This window comes from Dendroctonus ponderosae, unplaced genomic scaffold (genome assembly GCF_020466585.1).
Source record: "Dendroctonus ponderosae isolate FM_Combo_2020 unplaced genomic scaffold, Dpon_F_20191213v2 Dpon_F_20191213_344, whole genome shotgun sequence".
NCBI lineage: Eukaryota > Metazoa > Arthropoda > Insecta > Coleoptera > Curculionidae > Dendroctonus > Dendroctonus ponderosae.
The window spans coordinates 6,203-21,713 of record NW_026018553.1 but is presented as its reverse complement, the minus strand read 5'-3'; the positions used below and the strand labels follow the sequence as shown (position 1 = coordinate 21,713).

Here is a 15,511-nt window from a genome sequence, read left to right as displayed (position 1 = left end):
GTAGAAAAAGCAACGCTCGGATTATAATAATTGAACTAACTCAAGAATGATTGAAGCTATCACACAAACAATTAGCTAAATATCAATAAATCTGCTAAAAACGAATAGAGCAAAACACGCTTTTAAATTTCGGGAAAAGGCGCAACTTGCAACTAAACTAACTTTCACAATTTGATTGATGTATTCTGTATTAAAAATCCGCAAAAATTTCCTGCTGTTTTCCATGAAAATTCGCTTACTTAGAAAGAAATTCTTACCGTCCGTTGAGTATATTCATACCCATCAGGGTTCATATTAGGGGCAATAACCCAATCAACGTTCTGATAAAGGGCAGCATTTGAACTATTCTGAACAAGCTGATAGAGAATATACAGGGCCACTGTTGGAGCTATCCATTCTCTACAGTGGATTCCTGCATCGATCAGAATTGTTGGCTTCGCCACCGCTGTTTCACTTTCTCCGCTTGATATTCTAGAAAATTACTTTATTCAAACCGTTTTTTGAGGTTTTTCTTAGACTCACTTTAAGGCCAGTATGTCTCTGCCTTCATATGATTGCCCGATCAGTTCCAAAGTGGTTATATCCGGGTAATCAGTAGCCAATCTTCGAACATATGCCATTTGCTATAGAAAATTTAAAAAAATCGAATATTTCCTATGTTATTGGCCTGGAAACCTGTTTACCTCGTTATAGAGCATAAAACTGCTGAATGTAACATCGCCTATAGAAAGCCCTGATCTGGTTAAAGATCTTTCGATTTTTTCCTGCCGAAGAACTCTAAACAAAAAAAACACGAGTTAAGTTAGAGCGGAAACACGCACTTTTGTGTCATGTATATTGCAGAAAAGTTGAATGACTAAACTTTTGAAACAAAGGAAGTTAAAAGCAATTGTAGATAAAAAAAAATTATAAACCAAAAACGAATTTTCTGGTGCAATTTTCAAAAACAAATCAGTAAATCTGAAAAGCAACGAGTTGTAATTTTTATCTGTTTACGAATAAAACTAGTTCAGGTCTTTCATTTGGTTCGATGATACAAATAATCAGACAAACCTTTTTTAATTAGAATTGTTGTAAAACACACAAAAAAGCCAGTTTTTAACTATAAAAACTGCTACTAAGCAGAACTTCGAGTGGATAACAATTGACAGAAAACCTTATTTTGAGGCAAAAAGATCTTGAAAAAAATTTGATTATTTTCTTGCGTTCTTTGCTTCGCTAACTTCTAAAAAATGCAGTTCACAAGTTTTATTTTTTGGTTCAATTAAGATMGGTTAATAGGGAGAAGCATTTTTTTTTGCAATTTGAAATGCCCACAATGAATTCACTATATTTTCAAAACCCTGCACCGAAGAAAATGGTAGTTAGCACTCAAAAACTATTTTTTCTTAAGTAATACTTACTCCTCCACATCTTCAGCCACCACAGCGTAGCCGAGACCATTCCTTGAAAGATTTTCTTCAAAACCCCCTTGATCTTCGGGTGCTACCATTATTTGACTGGGTTTACCAACAATTCTGCCTTCCCTCCAGAAATCGTACTTGGGATCTTCTGATAACGTGTGCACAATATCTGTTTGCTTTTTCGTCATTGGAACCACCTCATAAACCTTGTATCTGAAAATTTAAACTTTGAGTTGAAATTAAAGAAATTCAGATGTGTAAWGTTTATCAAGAGTGAGCTTTTACTTAAAACTGTTGGATTTTTTCCAATTTGCTGATATTTTTACTGTTTGAATTTACAAATATTTTTTTTTGCAAAATATTCACAATAGAAGCAGGAATAAACGCCTTTTGAARATSTTGACCTTAAAATTAAAATAAGGCAGTTTTTTGAACTGTAGTAAAATCTTAATTTGATGACTTTTATTTCAAATTTTCAATGTGTCTAAAGAAGTGAAGAATCGCKTTTCCTCAAATAAATGAAAAACTAAAACTGGTATCGAAGGATTTACAGCGACATTTTATTAGCCTTTCAATTGCCGAACTTAACTTCTAACTTCCATAAACCATCTTTGTAAAATTTCCGATTAGAAAAAAAGGGGGAGTTTTTCGGGATTTCACTCAAGCTTAGGAAGCTCAACAGTTTCATCTTTAGAAGGTTTTTTTCGGGATTTTAAGCTGAAATTCTCGGAGTTTTTTTTGTTTCTTACCCATGGTAATTAGTGGCGATTATCGCGCTCAACTGCAACAGCACAACGAAGCAAATTATATCTAGTTTACTGCACTTCATTTCTTCAATCAGCTTAAACTGTGCTAAACAATGATTTCAGGCTGCAATAATAACCGAATCCTGTTATCTTCTTATATGGCGTCTTGGAGCTTTAGATTGAAAAATTCCTTTATAGCCAAATATAATGATGGGGAATAAAACGATTAATCAATTTATTAGAACATTAGTTTAATGCGTGTTTAATATAATTGTGAAATATGGATCAATCAATGGATTTCAGGGTTTGCGTCGTCAACTTCAACATCTTGATTGGTCCAGAAATTTTCCTCGATGTACGCGTGGAAGGCTTTCACTCCTTCGAAAGTCTCGCGTACTGCTGGCAAGATTTGTCTGGCAGGAATCATGAAGAAGAACGGGGCATCTGAAAATCAAGTTATTCTTTTAAGCCCTAAACTAGTTAAATTAGTACCTACTAACCGCCATCAGGTAGTTCCACGCAATAGGAGAGATCCACTTTTCCTTCAGCTTTTACCCAATCGTCGCTTCCTCCAGCCGCTTCGTAAAGAAGAATAGCTGAACTGTTGACTCTGTATTGGGAATTGATGGTACTGGCTTGATCAATAGCTGTAGCCGCCAGCTGACCCACATAATGTAAGTCTTCGTGATTTTCCGGCAGTTCCGGTGCATATCTACAGGGTGAGCAAATAGTTGGTGATTAAGCTAGCTGAATTTCGTAGGCAGTACCCCCAAGGATAGAGCATCATTTCCCCATAGCTATGGAAGGAGAGGTACAGTTGCAGGTTCTCGCCATTGGCCAGAACCCAATCTCGGATGGCTTGTGATTCTGGTTCGGAAAATGCTTCTGGCCCGGCGTAAATTTCTGAGCAGGAGTCCTGAGAGGCTCCTGCATGCATCCAGTAGTATCCAAAGTTGCGGTTCAAGTCTGTGCCTATACACTGCGCTCCTTCAGTTAAGCGCCGATTTTTCCTCCACAGGCGATTCTAAACAAGAGGATTTTTTAACACATTTGTGGCTTAACCGACGATATTTGCCCCATTTAAGACTAAAACTTGGGGAAGTTGTTTTGGTCGAGAACTTTCAATTCTAGTTGATTTTTTTGCTGAAAATAGTCTTACGTTGCTTTGTGTAAATTCGTATCCATCGGGGTTCAAATTAGGCACAATGTACCAGTCTACATTCGCATACATATGGGCATTGGCACTGTTTTGAACCAATTGTTGAATGATATACAGGGCGACCGGTGGCGCAATCCACTCCCTGCAGTGAATTCCTGCATCAATTAGAATCCCCGGTTTTGGCGTCGAGGTTTCACTTGGACCACTGGATATTCTAAATAGCAAACCCCCAATCTGAATAATCGCAAATTGTTCCTAATAGAGTGTTACTTGCTTCAGCATCAGAATATCTCGACCTTCGTAAGACTCGCCTATTTTCTCTACAGTGGCTATGTTGGGGTAGTCGGCGGCCAATCGTCGCAGGTAGGCCATATGCTGGAAAATCACCATTTTCGATGAGAAACTTAAAATTTTCGAAAAATGACCTGGATTACCTCACTGTGGCGCATGAAGCTGGAAAATGTGACCTGTCCGGGAGCAAGCATTGTTCGCGTCATTGATCGTTCAATTTTCTCTTGTTGAATTAGTCTGAAATGCACAGGAATTATCGCAAAGATTTGAAATAATTAAATTAATTAATTGATTTAAATTATCGTTAGACATACGTCCAAATTATCATGGCTGCCGAGTTTCCATTCGTTAACAGCTCGTTACTCGTGTGGCTCCGTCGAAACAGTGTCAAAACTTTTTCCGCTTTGGGGCGGAAAATTGCTGTTTTTTCGGAAAAGGAAGTTCCCGTCCCCCATTCTGTGGGATTTTCTGGGTCGCCAGTGCATTTTTTTTAGCAAAAGACGAAAATTCGTTAAATGGAACTTTCTGACGTTTGCTGTCAAACGCTGCGCAATGATTGAAATGTGTCTACTCAAGCTAATGCTGAACGCTTTTGACATTAAAAGAGTGCCAGAAACTGTAAAATTATTTGGAAACGAGAAATGAACAATTCAAAGGTAAGTAAGTGCGACTTTCCTTAAACATTAATCCTTAAAACCCCATAAATATGGTTTTCCGCATAATATTCTGTTTTTGTATTTTTATACCTTTCAACGTTGTCAATTACAATGCTGTAATCAAAAAGGTTTCTGGTCAGGTTTCTTTCAAAGGCCGGTTGGTCTTCAGGTGCCACCATAATATCGCTGGGGTCTCCAAGGAGATGACTTTCCTCCCAAAAGTCGAATTTCTCCTCATAGTGATACGCATTGAGAATTTTCGCTTGTTCTAGAGTGTTTGGAGTTACGTGGTAGACTTTATAGCTAGAAAAAATCATGTTAAAAGTGCGGAGTTAACAGGGAAAAAGTTATATTTGATAAACCCGTTTTTCCAAGCTTAGATTTTTAAAATTCTGAAGAGTTTTCGATATTTTTTAAATTGGCTTTATGGTGTCTACTGCATTTCAAGTATTAGTTCAAAAAGTCCTTTACAAGAGTAAGAAACTTATCATTTAGTGGAAGCTCTTGTAGCTTTAAATTGTATACTTTATACTCGTTCTGCTTTGAATCTCTGCCGTGAAATGCAAGCGGCGTTAAACAAATAAAAAATAATAATAAAAAATAAAACGTATCCAAAAACTTTGTGGTTGTTAGTAAGCAATAAAAGAACTTTGGGCTAAATTAATTAAAATTGAATAATTACATTCAGGTCATTTTTCGTTGCCAATTCTTGTCAAACTTACCCCTCGAAACTTGTACCTTCACATGCTTTTAGGGCGAACAGAGCAATAAGCAGCAGTAGCAGTGGCATGATGCTTAATCGCTCTTTATTACACTTTCTTAGCGTATTATTTGGTAAAATTAGCAACTGAAATGATCGTCTTATCTCGATTTTATGACGAATTAGCTTTATGGGTGTTCATAAACCATTTCTCCAAAGCAGCTGTATATTGGAATAAGCTCTATTGTAAATCAACCAAATGAAATTCTTGGCTTTGAATGGATGATGAATTGTTTTTCACATTATACAATTGCTTTATTTTATTCTACAGTCGTTTCTTTAGCTCGATCCCCCTTTATTCAGAATATGCTCAGGCTCAGAGTTTGTTCGCTCTATGATAGTTCATACAATATGTATATGTCCGGATTTCTACTGCTGTCATTGTGTCTCCACATTTTTCTTTTCTGACTCATTTCCTCGTTTAAGTTCTTTGATTTCATTGTATCATCCCCGCCATTCCTCCAGCTCTTAGCATTTTTCTGGCTCTATGTTGTCCCATTCTTTTTGTGTGTCCGAACCAACTAATTATTTCTTTTCGACCTCATCCAAAAGGTGTTTAAAATGTTGAGTCCACTGTGAGTGTGTTATAGATTGAGACTAGTTCCTTGTTCGCACTGCTTTTATTGTTTTCCTAGCTACTGAACGACGTGTTCAAATCATTGGCTCTTCAGTACTTTTGCTTTTACCTTTCTGTTTGCTTGCGTATTTTCTCTACTTGGGCTAAGTTAAGTTTAATTCGAGTCCCCCGATTATTCACTTCACTATAGGCGACTTCACAAAATTCACAAATTTATTTGTAATGCATGTCTGTTGACTTTGTTCTTCTTGCAAAATGCAGGCGTCTTGATTCACTTTATTGCTAAGCCAATCCCTTTATATCTATATGCTTGAAGCAGCATTGACTTCGGTTCTTAACATATTACTTTTGAAATTTGCATCTTCAGTTAGTTGAAAAAAATATTCACTCCTTAGAGCAGACAGGTGCACATTTTCAATTACTTTAATAAAATCCTGACTACATGCATGTGATTGAAAGTCCCTTAGTTACTGATTTACGTTTATTTCAAGCCTGAAAAGACACTCAAACAATATCATCCATGGTATCTTAAAAACAGTTACACTGGGAAGCTCCTCAGTACGTCGCTTACAAAGGAATCCTCACTTAGATCTAGCTCGCGCAGTATGCCAGTAGTTGTTGTTGTGGTAGAAGTAGTCGTAGGAGAAGTGGAAGAAGTACCTTCAGTTGACGAGGTGCTTGCAGACGAAGTACTACTTTCAGGCTCATCTACCGAAGAAACTGTGGTCGTTGTGGTTGAAGTCGTGGTTGTTATGCCGGCAACAAACTTTTCTTCTACATATTCGTACAATGCTCTAATGCCAGCCCACGTTTCTTCAACTACTGGGCGAATTTGTCGGGCAGGAAGCATGAACCACCAGGGAGCATCTGAATAGGCAAGAAGAAGTGAAACTATAGCCTAAAAAATTGCCGCTTTTATACCTCCGTTGGGTAATTCGAAGATGTAGCTGAGATCGACTCCCGCCTCTGCCTTGACCCAATCAGTGGTAACACCGGCAGCTACATAGAGACCAATAGCTGAATTATTAACGGTGTACTCAGAGCCGATTACACTGGCTGCTTCAATCGCTTGCACTGATCGCAGCCCAACCGCATAGAGTTCTTCAGTGTTATCGGGAAGCAATGGCGCATAGCTAAATAATTCAGGAATGATTGGTTGGATCATCAGTAGCTGGAGCCGTTACTTACGACCATGGATAGAGCAACAGCTCACCGAAACTATGGAACGAGACGTAGAGTTTAATGTTGTCCTTGTGGTCCAAGATAAAGTCTCTCATCGCTCGCGCTTCCGGCTCAGAAAATTCAGAAGGGCCGGCGAAAGTTTCTGAACAAGGGTTGCTTGATGCTCCTCCTACCATCCATTGGTAGCCAAAGTTTCTGTTCAGATCAGTGCCGTAACATTCAGCCCCGTCAGTTAGACGGCGATTTTTTCTCCATAAACGATTCTGAAACAAAGCGTCCGGGTTGGTTGGTCACAAGAACAGAAAAGGAATTTGGATCAGTGTAAAAACAGGCTTTTGTTTCCTTTCTGAGTCGTGTGTTTTTGATAATGAATTTAATTTTTGTTTGCGGACAAATGAATCTACTCACAACAGTGGTAGTGTATTGGTATCCATCTGGATTCAAGTTGGGAACAATGTACCAATCAACGTTTGCGTATAGAGCGGCATTGGCAGTGTTTTCCACCAATTGTTGGATGGCATATAAAGCCACTGGCGGTGCGATCCATTCCCTGCAATGGATACCTGCGTCGATGAAAATTGCTGGTTTCGGTGAACTTGTTCCGCTGGACCCACTGGATAATCTGAAAAGTTTTCATGGTTTAAAAGTGTTTGATCCAGACTTGGATTCTTTACTTTAATATTAATATATCGCGGCCTTCATGCGATTGCCCGATGGATTCCACTGTTACGTTGTTCGGGTAGTCTTGGGCTAGGCGTCGAAGATAAGCCATTTGCTGGAAATTAGGGATGTTTAGGTTTCGAGTTGGAAACTTGTGGTTTTCCTACCTCTTCCAGCAGCATGTAGTTGGTGAAAGTGACCGATCCAGGCCCCAGAGCAGATCTGGCCATGCTGCGCTCAAACTTTTCTTGTTGCAAAATGCTAAAACATCATATTATCTTTTAATGTTGTAAATAGTTGGTTGGATAAAGTGCTTGAGTTTATCGATCAATAAGCAACGGGAGAAAATTAAGCACAATTTTTTCTTCGTGCAAGAAATTGACCGATGAATATTTTAATCTCTTTGCAATTTCTCAATTACCTTTCGACATCTTCAACTACCACCTGGTATTTCATTCCGCGATTGGCCAGCTTTTGCTCAAACTCTTGCTGATCCTCCGGAGCAACCATAATGTCGGTGGGTTCTCCCAGTCGCTGCCCTTCCCTCCAAAAATCGAATTTTTCATTGCTGAACGCGTGCAAGTACTCGGCGTCTTCTAGAGATTCTGGAGTGATTTCATAGAGTTTGTATCTGTAAACGTTTATGGATCACCAGCCGTTCTTGTCATCTTCTAGATAATAAAAGTGCGATTGATTAATGACGCAACTATTTTACGGACTTTTATGGCCACATTAAGACCAGACGATCAGATTAATTGAATTATGACGCTTTAAGGGCTTGAATTTGAACATTTTTTCAATTCTTCTAGCGAATGATCTTCATGTCGATGGATTACGAGCACTTTTTTCGGGGTCTTCAGATTAATCGGTCAATGTGCTTGGAAAGTGCTGACTGCTCTGAAAGTTTGAACATTTCTGACTAGGTTTTTTCCTGGAAAACTGGGCCAATTTAAAAAAAACAGTTTTTTTGTAAAAAAACTCAATTTTTCAGTTGATATATTTAGTTCATAAACGATAAACATTAACGATAGTTGGATGATTTTATTGAAATGTTCTCATACCTATTGTAAATATATATTTAAAAATGGTTAAATTAACATCGCAGAATAAGCATTATTCAATGTAAATATAAGTGGTTTTTAATAGTCCATTAGGCACTTACCCCCTGTGGCTAAAGCCGTTGCAACCGTTCAAGATTAAGCTGAAAACAAGGAAAATGTTTGTGATCGCAAACGCACTCATCTTGCCGCCGGTATCAGTTCAACATGGCCCCATTAGATCCTTCTAGGCCCTATTTATGACCTCTTTTATCTGCTAATTTTCCTAAATCCACATTTAATTCGCCGTAAATTTCTAAAACCTTGTATACACAATAAGGATGGAATTCAATTCAGTTGTCATTGCGTTTATAAATTTGATCCGATTAGGTATATTTGATGTCTTGACCCGTGGAATGTTCTTATTCATTTCACTTTATTGTTTTAAATTTGTTATATATCGAGATGGAAAATTGTAACAAATTGTATGCGCCTCAAGTGTGTAAAATTATCCATTAAATTTTACCAATTTTGCACAGTTCAATCAACATTTGGCAAAACAACTACTTCAAAATGAAACTTTTACCGAATGCAAACCAATCCTTTCTGGAATGATTTAAAATCAAATTTCTGCTTTTGACTGATTTAAAAACAATTAAATTTTAAATCAACAGAAAGTATCTTAGTTTATTTTTCAAAATTTCTATTGCAAAGACAAACATTATACAGGCACTAATTTGAAATAATTAAAATGTAATTAGTACAGGAAATACTTCTTGTAGAACAATAAAAAGTAAAATGAGAAAAATTGCTTATATTATACATCAGAGTGGATTAGTTGAAACAATAATGTTTAGCGCGTTTGCAAGATAAACATTTAATATGCCTGGATAAGATCCGAAAGCTTAAAAGCGGTTTAAATTTAACTTAATAAGCTTTTATTAATCATCACAATAAATTAAGAGCAACCTCGAAGATTCTAGCGCTAATAATTGTTATCTTCCAGAAAAGAATCCGCTTATTATCAGCTTACAAAATACCGAGTGTCTTAAAATTGCTTCAAGTTCAAATTTGAAGCACTTTTTAATGAAAGCATATTTTTCTAAAATACAGATGTTGATTTATTAATTTTTATTGAAATATTTACATTGCCTTGATCAACTCTACAATTGCAAAACAATTAGATTTCTTTTTTTATATTCGAAATGGTCTTGATTCATTATTTGAAAATACAACCACTTAATTTAAATATTGAAAATACTAATTAACACGTCACACATTAATATGGTCCAATTCGATCTTTCGCTTTTGGTTGACAATATATTCTGTGGCACCCAAGCGGTGCCTCTTCCTTCTTCATAGAGGTCAACTGAGTTCAACTTAACCTCAACCTTCAGGATAGCAGAACTTGTCTTATATGTTAAAACATAAATACGCTCATTTCTCAGAATTTCCAAACTCTGGTATTTTGTGGCTCAATGTGATCTAGCTCGAATAATAAAATGAGTGAGCAAGCTATAAATGAGCTGGAGGCGGCTGCCCAAATAATAATGGTAATTAATATCGGATTAAGGTGCAAAGAAGGAATGCATAAACAATGGACTTTATTTTTAGGCTCCTCCAAATATCGTCTCGAATGAGCAGCGGCATCATGCCGAAGTGATTTTTCTGAATTTTCGCAAAAGCAAATCGCCCTACGAAATATGCAGGCAAATTCTGGAAAAATGTCCCAACCAATATGTTATGTTTGAGTCTGCAGAAGTCCTAAAAGAAGCTATTATCAGGGAATGGTCGTTTTTAATGGAAAATGATCGGTAGGAGCTGAATTTGGACAAAATGATCAGCAATTTATTTAACATTTAACACACCATTTGCGTTATTTGTGAATTACAAAACATCTTGTTTACAGCATTTTTTTATAGAAAATTTTCAACTTTACAGAGTATCATTGAGGCAGTATTTGATGCATTACATAACCACTCGCCAAGTGCCGCATTTTGTACGGGATAGAATCCTGCAAGTAATTGCCATTATGGTAAAAAGGGCTAGCATTGACGACAATGGAAGAGAGCGCGGTATCATTCTGCAGGAGGTTGAAAATCTCATTATGAATGCCGAATCGAATAGGGTAAAGACTTTAGAGTCAACCCCCAAAGCAGCCCTAATGCAGCGCTAATTCATCTAACATTCCAGAAACTGCTTGGCTGCTACATTATCGCGAACTTAATGCAAGAGTATGCCAGCACTGTAAAGTCTACCGACGTTGGGCTTCCATGGGAGGTGCATTTTAAAGCAAAGAAGCARTTTGAAGCAACGGATCTCAAGCGAATCTTCCAATTTTGCGTATATTTGCTATCAGAAGTGGTGAAAAACGATCCKCCTTACAGCGACATCGTCGTCCAGCTAACCAGGCATTTGTTGCAAATCACTGAAAGAGTGCTCACCTGGGGCTACGTCTCGCCAATTCATATCCTTTTTCATATATACTTTTCGCATTTCCATCATTAGCGAGCCATTGAGCTTTCCTTAATCACGTAATTACTACCCAAAAGGCTGATTGGTATCTACGAGTCCGTGCATGAGTCTGATCAAGCCCCTGCGTTGAGACTGACCAATTCGTGGTCGGAAATCATGTTCAATCCCGATCTGGTGCCTCTAATGTTCCAAATATATTGGAAGGTAAGTTGGTCGGTTTTGCCATTTACTTAATAACTATTGTTGCTATTTCTTCAGCTCAGAGACATAGATGAACTATCGCACCATTGCCTAAATTGCCTGGTTCAACTGGCGAGCCTGAGCGGAGGCATCACGATTAACAGCGAAGCTCGTCTGAAGTACTTACACAGCTATTTGGGCAATTTCGTCAATTTGTTATCCAAGTAAGTGGCGCATATTAATTAATGTAAACCGACCCGCTTAACGTATGTTCTTAGTGTTACCATCAGAGAAAAAGAATCCCTGGGAATCTCAAACATTGCTAGAAAGCTAGTGTTGTTTTTCATCAATGACTTCAGCAATCTTCCAACTCCGCTTCAAGAGACGATAATGGACGAGTTCACTCGGATAACGTGCAACTTTGCTGAAGGAGCCGCTCGAGAAGATGCTGTAAGAGGGGCGGCGAATACTTAGTGGAAATCATAACAATATGATAACTTTTGTAGAATCCGGACGAAGAGAAGTATTTTTCCGATTCTTTAGAAAATATGCTCGAAGCATGGACAACGATAAGCGTCGAATTCTCATCCATATCCGAAGAGCTACATCAGTCTTGTGCTACGCGAATCTTCAATAAATATGTGCAGTGTCATCTAGCACAACCTGATGGAATTCGAAGTCTTAGTTTAGAGAATGGACGTATGTATAGAATATTCTAATATAGTACGCTCTTAAGAAACATCTGATTTTCAGACAATTGTGATGAAGATCTAGAAGACAATGACCGCACTAAGTTCAAGGAGCAGCTGCAAATCATTGGCTTGCTTGGGAGGACCATTCTACCGCATTCGCTTCCAGTTTTGTACAAGTAAGTTTTACTTTGCCTTACGTTGCAAGGATAAATGGTTTCTGTTGAAGAATTTTAGAGTCTCGTACCGAATCTTTGCTACACATGCTGCCAGTCATGCAACAAAGAGCGATGAACTTAAATGAGGCTGCATCATTGGACGGGGTGTTTGAGGATGTACACTGGGCGGTTCTGATCGCCGGCCATTTGCTCTGTATGGAAAGTGATGGGGAGCTGGCTCTGATCCCCTCAGAAATCAACAATCACTCCACCGAGATGGCGAAGAAAGGAGCAACTTGCGCAGATGCGAGTATAAAAACTCTGAGCATGGCAGACGCCAAGGTATTTCCATTCAGTTCATTTCCGGCGTATAAAATATCAGCAAATTTTTCAGGTGCAAGTTCCTGATTGTTTGGAGCAATGCGACCCAGTCATAAGAATCGCCTACAGTGTGTTGCGTTTGGCCTCTATAGAGGAACTGGCGATTTCAATGCGGCAGGGCCATTTTATGAGCCCTGAAGTTGGCTCTACTTTGATGTGGTTCTTGAAACGATGGTGCCTCAATTACTTATTGCCGCCTGAAGAGTTTTACCAACAAGTAATAGGGGATACTTACAAATGCACACAAACTAATCACTGTTTTAATTGTTTGTTCCAGTTAAGAATAAGTCCAGTCATTTTAGCTTGTTTCGGCCGCGATTCCGAGTGCAGTAAAATGTTTATTTCTGTGATCTTGCATAAAATTGCCGTAAACCTCTACAGTTTCCAATCCGAACCAATTCTCCTACGCGACACCGTACAACTCTTTAGCGACATGGTTTCCAGCAAGCAAAAGTAAGTCGGTTTCATTGGTCAATGAGAGTTAATGTAATCTGTGATTACGTTTTCAGATCTATCTACATAATAAAAACGGACTCTATGGCAAAACTCATCAATCTGACTGAGCAAATGGAGGCTGGAACGCTTCCTCCAAATATTTTGAGAGGCATCTACAAGGGCATAGTCACGGCTGGTGAGAATGGGCTTTTTCCCATAAACAACAATGCAATTTAATCGGCAATTTTTTGCTAGGTATATGTTTGACCGATCCCGATGAGAAAAACACGTATTACCAAAGGATATTAGAGCCTCTAAAGAATAAATTCAAAGCCGTAGTTGGACAGGAAAACCTCGGCAGAATGTGTGAGAATGAGCAAGTGCAAAAGGTTGTGATCGATTTGCTGGAGAGCTTCATTGGGGTGGCGAGAGGTAAATTGGATTATGTCTAGTGAATATTTGATCCATTGATCAAACTTTTTTCGTTTTGCGAAGGTTCCTTAGTGGCAACTGTGGAAATTTTGTTTCCTTTTATGTGCCCCATTCTATCGGAGCTGCCAGTATTCCTGACCTTTTTCAAAGACTACCAAGTGATTGTGCAACTAATTTTGGAGCTTTTCGGGCAGTGTGCCAAGTCGATCTTGTGCTACTTGGCCCCGTCGGATAGCAAAAAGTAAATAATTTTTGACGCTTTTGATAACACATGATGGGTTTGTGTATTCTAGATTATACGAAAGTGCATTGGCTGCCGTCCAGGCCTATGCAAAGTACAACACTAACCGACTATCAACTGAATCCTTTGCTGAAGAGAGCAGTTGCCAGGATTTAAGTCTTGTGTTGGACTTGCTGACCTTTATATTGGCCAAAGACTGTGTGGACTTGCATGTTCGCAGCGGCGAAGAGGAAATTACGGTATTATTATCTATAACCAATTATTTTGAGTGTTTTTTTATGACGTGTTTTATCAGGTTACTGCTTCCGATGTGTCTCTCTTTGGGCTCAAGTTTATAATGCCGCTCATGACATTGGAGCTGTTGAAATTCCCCAACTTGTGCGCCCACTTCTACCGGCTTCTGGTCCTAATCAACGACATCTACCCGGAGAAAATCGCCGCTCTTCCTCATGACATGATGGTCAGTCTGCTGCAAAGCATTGAATTGGGGCTCACCAATTTCGGCACTGATATCGTACAAGCGTGCCTTGACTTCGTGCAAGGTAAAACCGATCCGCGAATGGAAATCGCTCTCCTGCTCACTCAACTATTTTCGACTTGCAGGAATGGCCTGCTATTTGTTCAGGCACAGCAATTTCGACACGCCATTTGCAGTTGCGTTGAAACCGTTCCTGAAGCTGCTGATGGATCTGGTGCTCTCCCATCAAATCAATTCGGATTTAATCAGCTGTTCCTCTACGACAATTTATTCTCTCATTTGCTGCTATCAGGATGAGTATCAAGCGCTGGTGCAGAGTTTAATTCAAAGTCAGACTGATCCAATGACTGCTGAAAGGTAAAGTGGGTTATTAAACGGTTCACTAAGACTTATTGTTGTAAATTGCAAATGTATTGAGAGCATGGCATAGTTTTTGCAATCATAGCGAAAGTATCTTGTTTAAGCCCATTATCCTGCTCATAATGAGTATTTGAAGATTATAAATCTTCTCTCTCTAATCTTAAAATATATAATATTTATGTATGTTACAGGTTGGCAGCAGCCTTCAACAATCTAACGCAGAACGTTGCGTTAAACTGTGAAAGACAACCAAAACTAAAGTTCAGGGACAACTTTGACAAGTTTATTGCAAACGTGCATGGATTTTTGTTAGTTAAGTAAATGCGAAAATGGATGAATTAAGCGGGCGTTAAATGTGGTCGTTTTTCGTTTGTGTGTAGACCGGTTTAATTGAATTAAGTGCATTAATTTTCATTCGACTTGTTTGATGTATTATTATATGTTAAGTCGACCTACTGTATGAATTCGTTGATAAGTTTTATTCGTTTTTAATTAGTTGATCGTTTATTTATTGCAGTGTAGCGATATTGTCCGTTTGTTTTGATAATTGGGAATTAATTTCATTCCTTTGGGCTTCCAGGTCAAAAGAAGGGTTTGATTTTTTCAGATTTATTGCAATGGCTTTTTGCGGAATTATCTTCTTTTTATTTGTGAAGTTACTTTCACGTCCAGTTCATTTGCCTTCCGTTTAGTAAAATCATCTTTTTCTATCAAATATTGCCAGCAAACTTTTATTTTGTTAAACTGCTTTAGGAATTGTCTAGGAACACTAATCGAAGATGGAATACGTTCAAAGAACTTATGGAAAGGTTGTACATATCGTGTTAGTCTAAGACAAATTAATTTAGTGTTTATACCATAGTGGCTTTTATGTGAAAGGCTGTATTTTAAACAAGCTCTAAATGTGTTTAAGGAAATTGCAGAAAATATATAGAAGACCAAGTAACGTGCAGTTGAAATACCCGAAACTGCCATAAATCCTTGAAGTTTTAAATGCAAAAAATCACGTGTGTTACTGTAATGTAGAACTCCTGCGCCTTCGGTACTGAGTCCCAGAGTGGCCTTTTCTAAGCTTTTAAGGTAAAACTTCCAGTAACATTGCTTGTTAATGAAATAGGTTTCATCGTAACAGTAACAAGGCCATTCCGTTATCCAGAACATAATAGAATCTGACGGATGACGAGAAGCTTCGCGTTGTGAGATAAATTAGC

The 15,511-nt window shown here is 38.2% G+C and overlaps 4 protein-coding genes across 4 annotated transcripts; 1 reads left to right on the top strand and 3 right to left on the bottom strand.

The window, feature by feature from the left end:
- Positions 1-224: 224 nt before the first annotated feature.
- LOC125504054 (zinc carboxypeptidase A 1-like) lies at positions 225-2,323 on the bottom strand. Its single transcript, XM_048665389.1, has 5 exons — positions 2,153-2,323; positions 1,404-1,616; positions 684-777; positions 523-623; positions 225-471 (listed from the first exon to the last, which is right to left on the bottom strand). The coding sequence occupies exons 1-5, from the start codon at positions 2,230-2,232 to the stop codon at positions 240-242; spliced, it is 720 nt and encodes a 239-aa protein (XP_048521346.1). The 5' UTR covers positions 2,233-2,323; the 3' UTR covers positions 225-239.
- Positions 2,324-2,379: 56 nt separating this feature from the next.
- On the bottom strand, positions 2,380-5,080 carry LOC109544096 (carboxypeptidase B). The gene is made up of 8 exons (XM_019914136.2): positions 4,978-5,080; positions 4,346-4,558; positions 3,743-3,836; positions 3,583-3,683; positions 3,309-3,522; positions 2,917-3,173; positions 2,650-2,861; positions 2,380-2,593 (listed from the first exon to the last, which is right to left on the bottom strand). The coding sequence occupies exons 1-8, from the start codon at positions 5,043-5,045 to the stop codon at positions 2,439-2,441; spliced, it is 1,314 nt and encodes a 437-aa protein (XP_019769695.2). The 5' UTR covers positions 5,046-5,080; the 3' UTR covers positions 2,380-2,438.
- Positions 5,081-6,058: 978 nt separating this feature from the next.
- Positions 6,059-8,950, bottom strand: LOC109544102 (carboxypeptidase B). The gene is made up of 8 exons (XM_019914142.2): positions 8,597-8,950; positions 7,856-8,065; positions 7,602-7,695; positions 7,449-7,549; positions 7,183-7,396; positions 6,781-7,037; positions 6,514-6,725; positions 6,059-6,459 (listed from the first exon to the last, which is right to left on the bottom strand). The coding sequence occupies exons 1-8, from the start codon at positions 8,674-8,676 to the stop codon at positions 6,131-6,133; spliced, it is 1,497 nt and encodes a 498-aa protein (XP_019769701.2). The 5' UTR covers positions 8,677-8,950; the 3' UTR covers positions 6,059-6,130.
- Positions 8,951-9,834: 884 nt separating this feature from the next.
- LOC109544080 (exportin-4) lies at positions 9,835-15,246 on the top strand. Its single transcript, XM_019914113.2, has 19 exons — positions 9,835-10,024; positions 10,086-10,285; positions 10,413-10,599; positions 10,665-10,938; positions 11,014-11,150; positions 11,205-11,350; positions 11,405-11,576; positions 11,633-11,825; positions 11,880-11,994; positions 12,045-12,315; positions 12,368-12,571; positions 12,632-12,807; positions 12,864-12,985; positions 13,045-13,221; positions 13,285-13,462; positions 13,515-13,701; positions 13,758-14,004; positions 14,066-14,297; positions 14,492-15,246. The coding sequence occupies exons 1-19, from the start codon at positions 9,974-9,976 to the stop codon at positions 14,619-14,621; spliced, it is 3,399 nt and encodes a 1,132-aa protein (XP_019769672.2). The 5' UTR covers positions 9,835-9,973; the 3' UTR covers positions 14,622-15,246.
- The last annotated feature ends 265 nt before the right edge of the window (positions 15,247-15,511 follow it).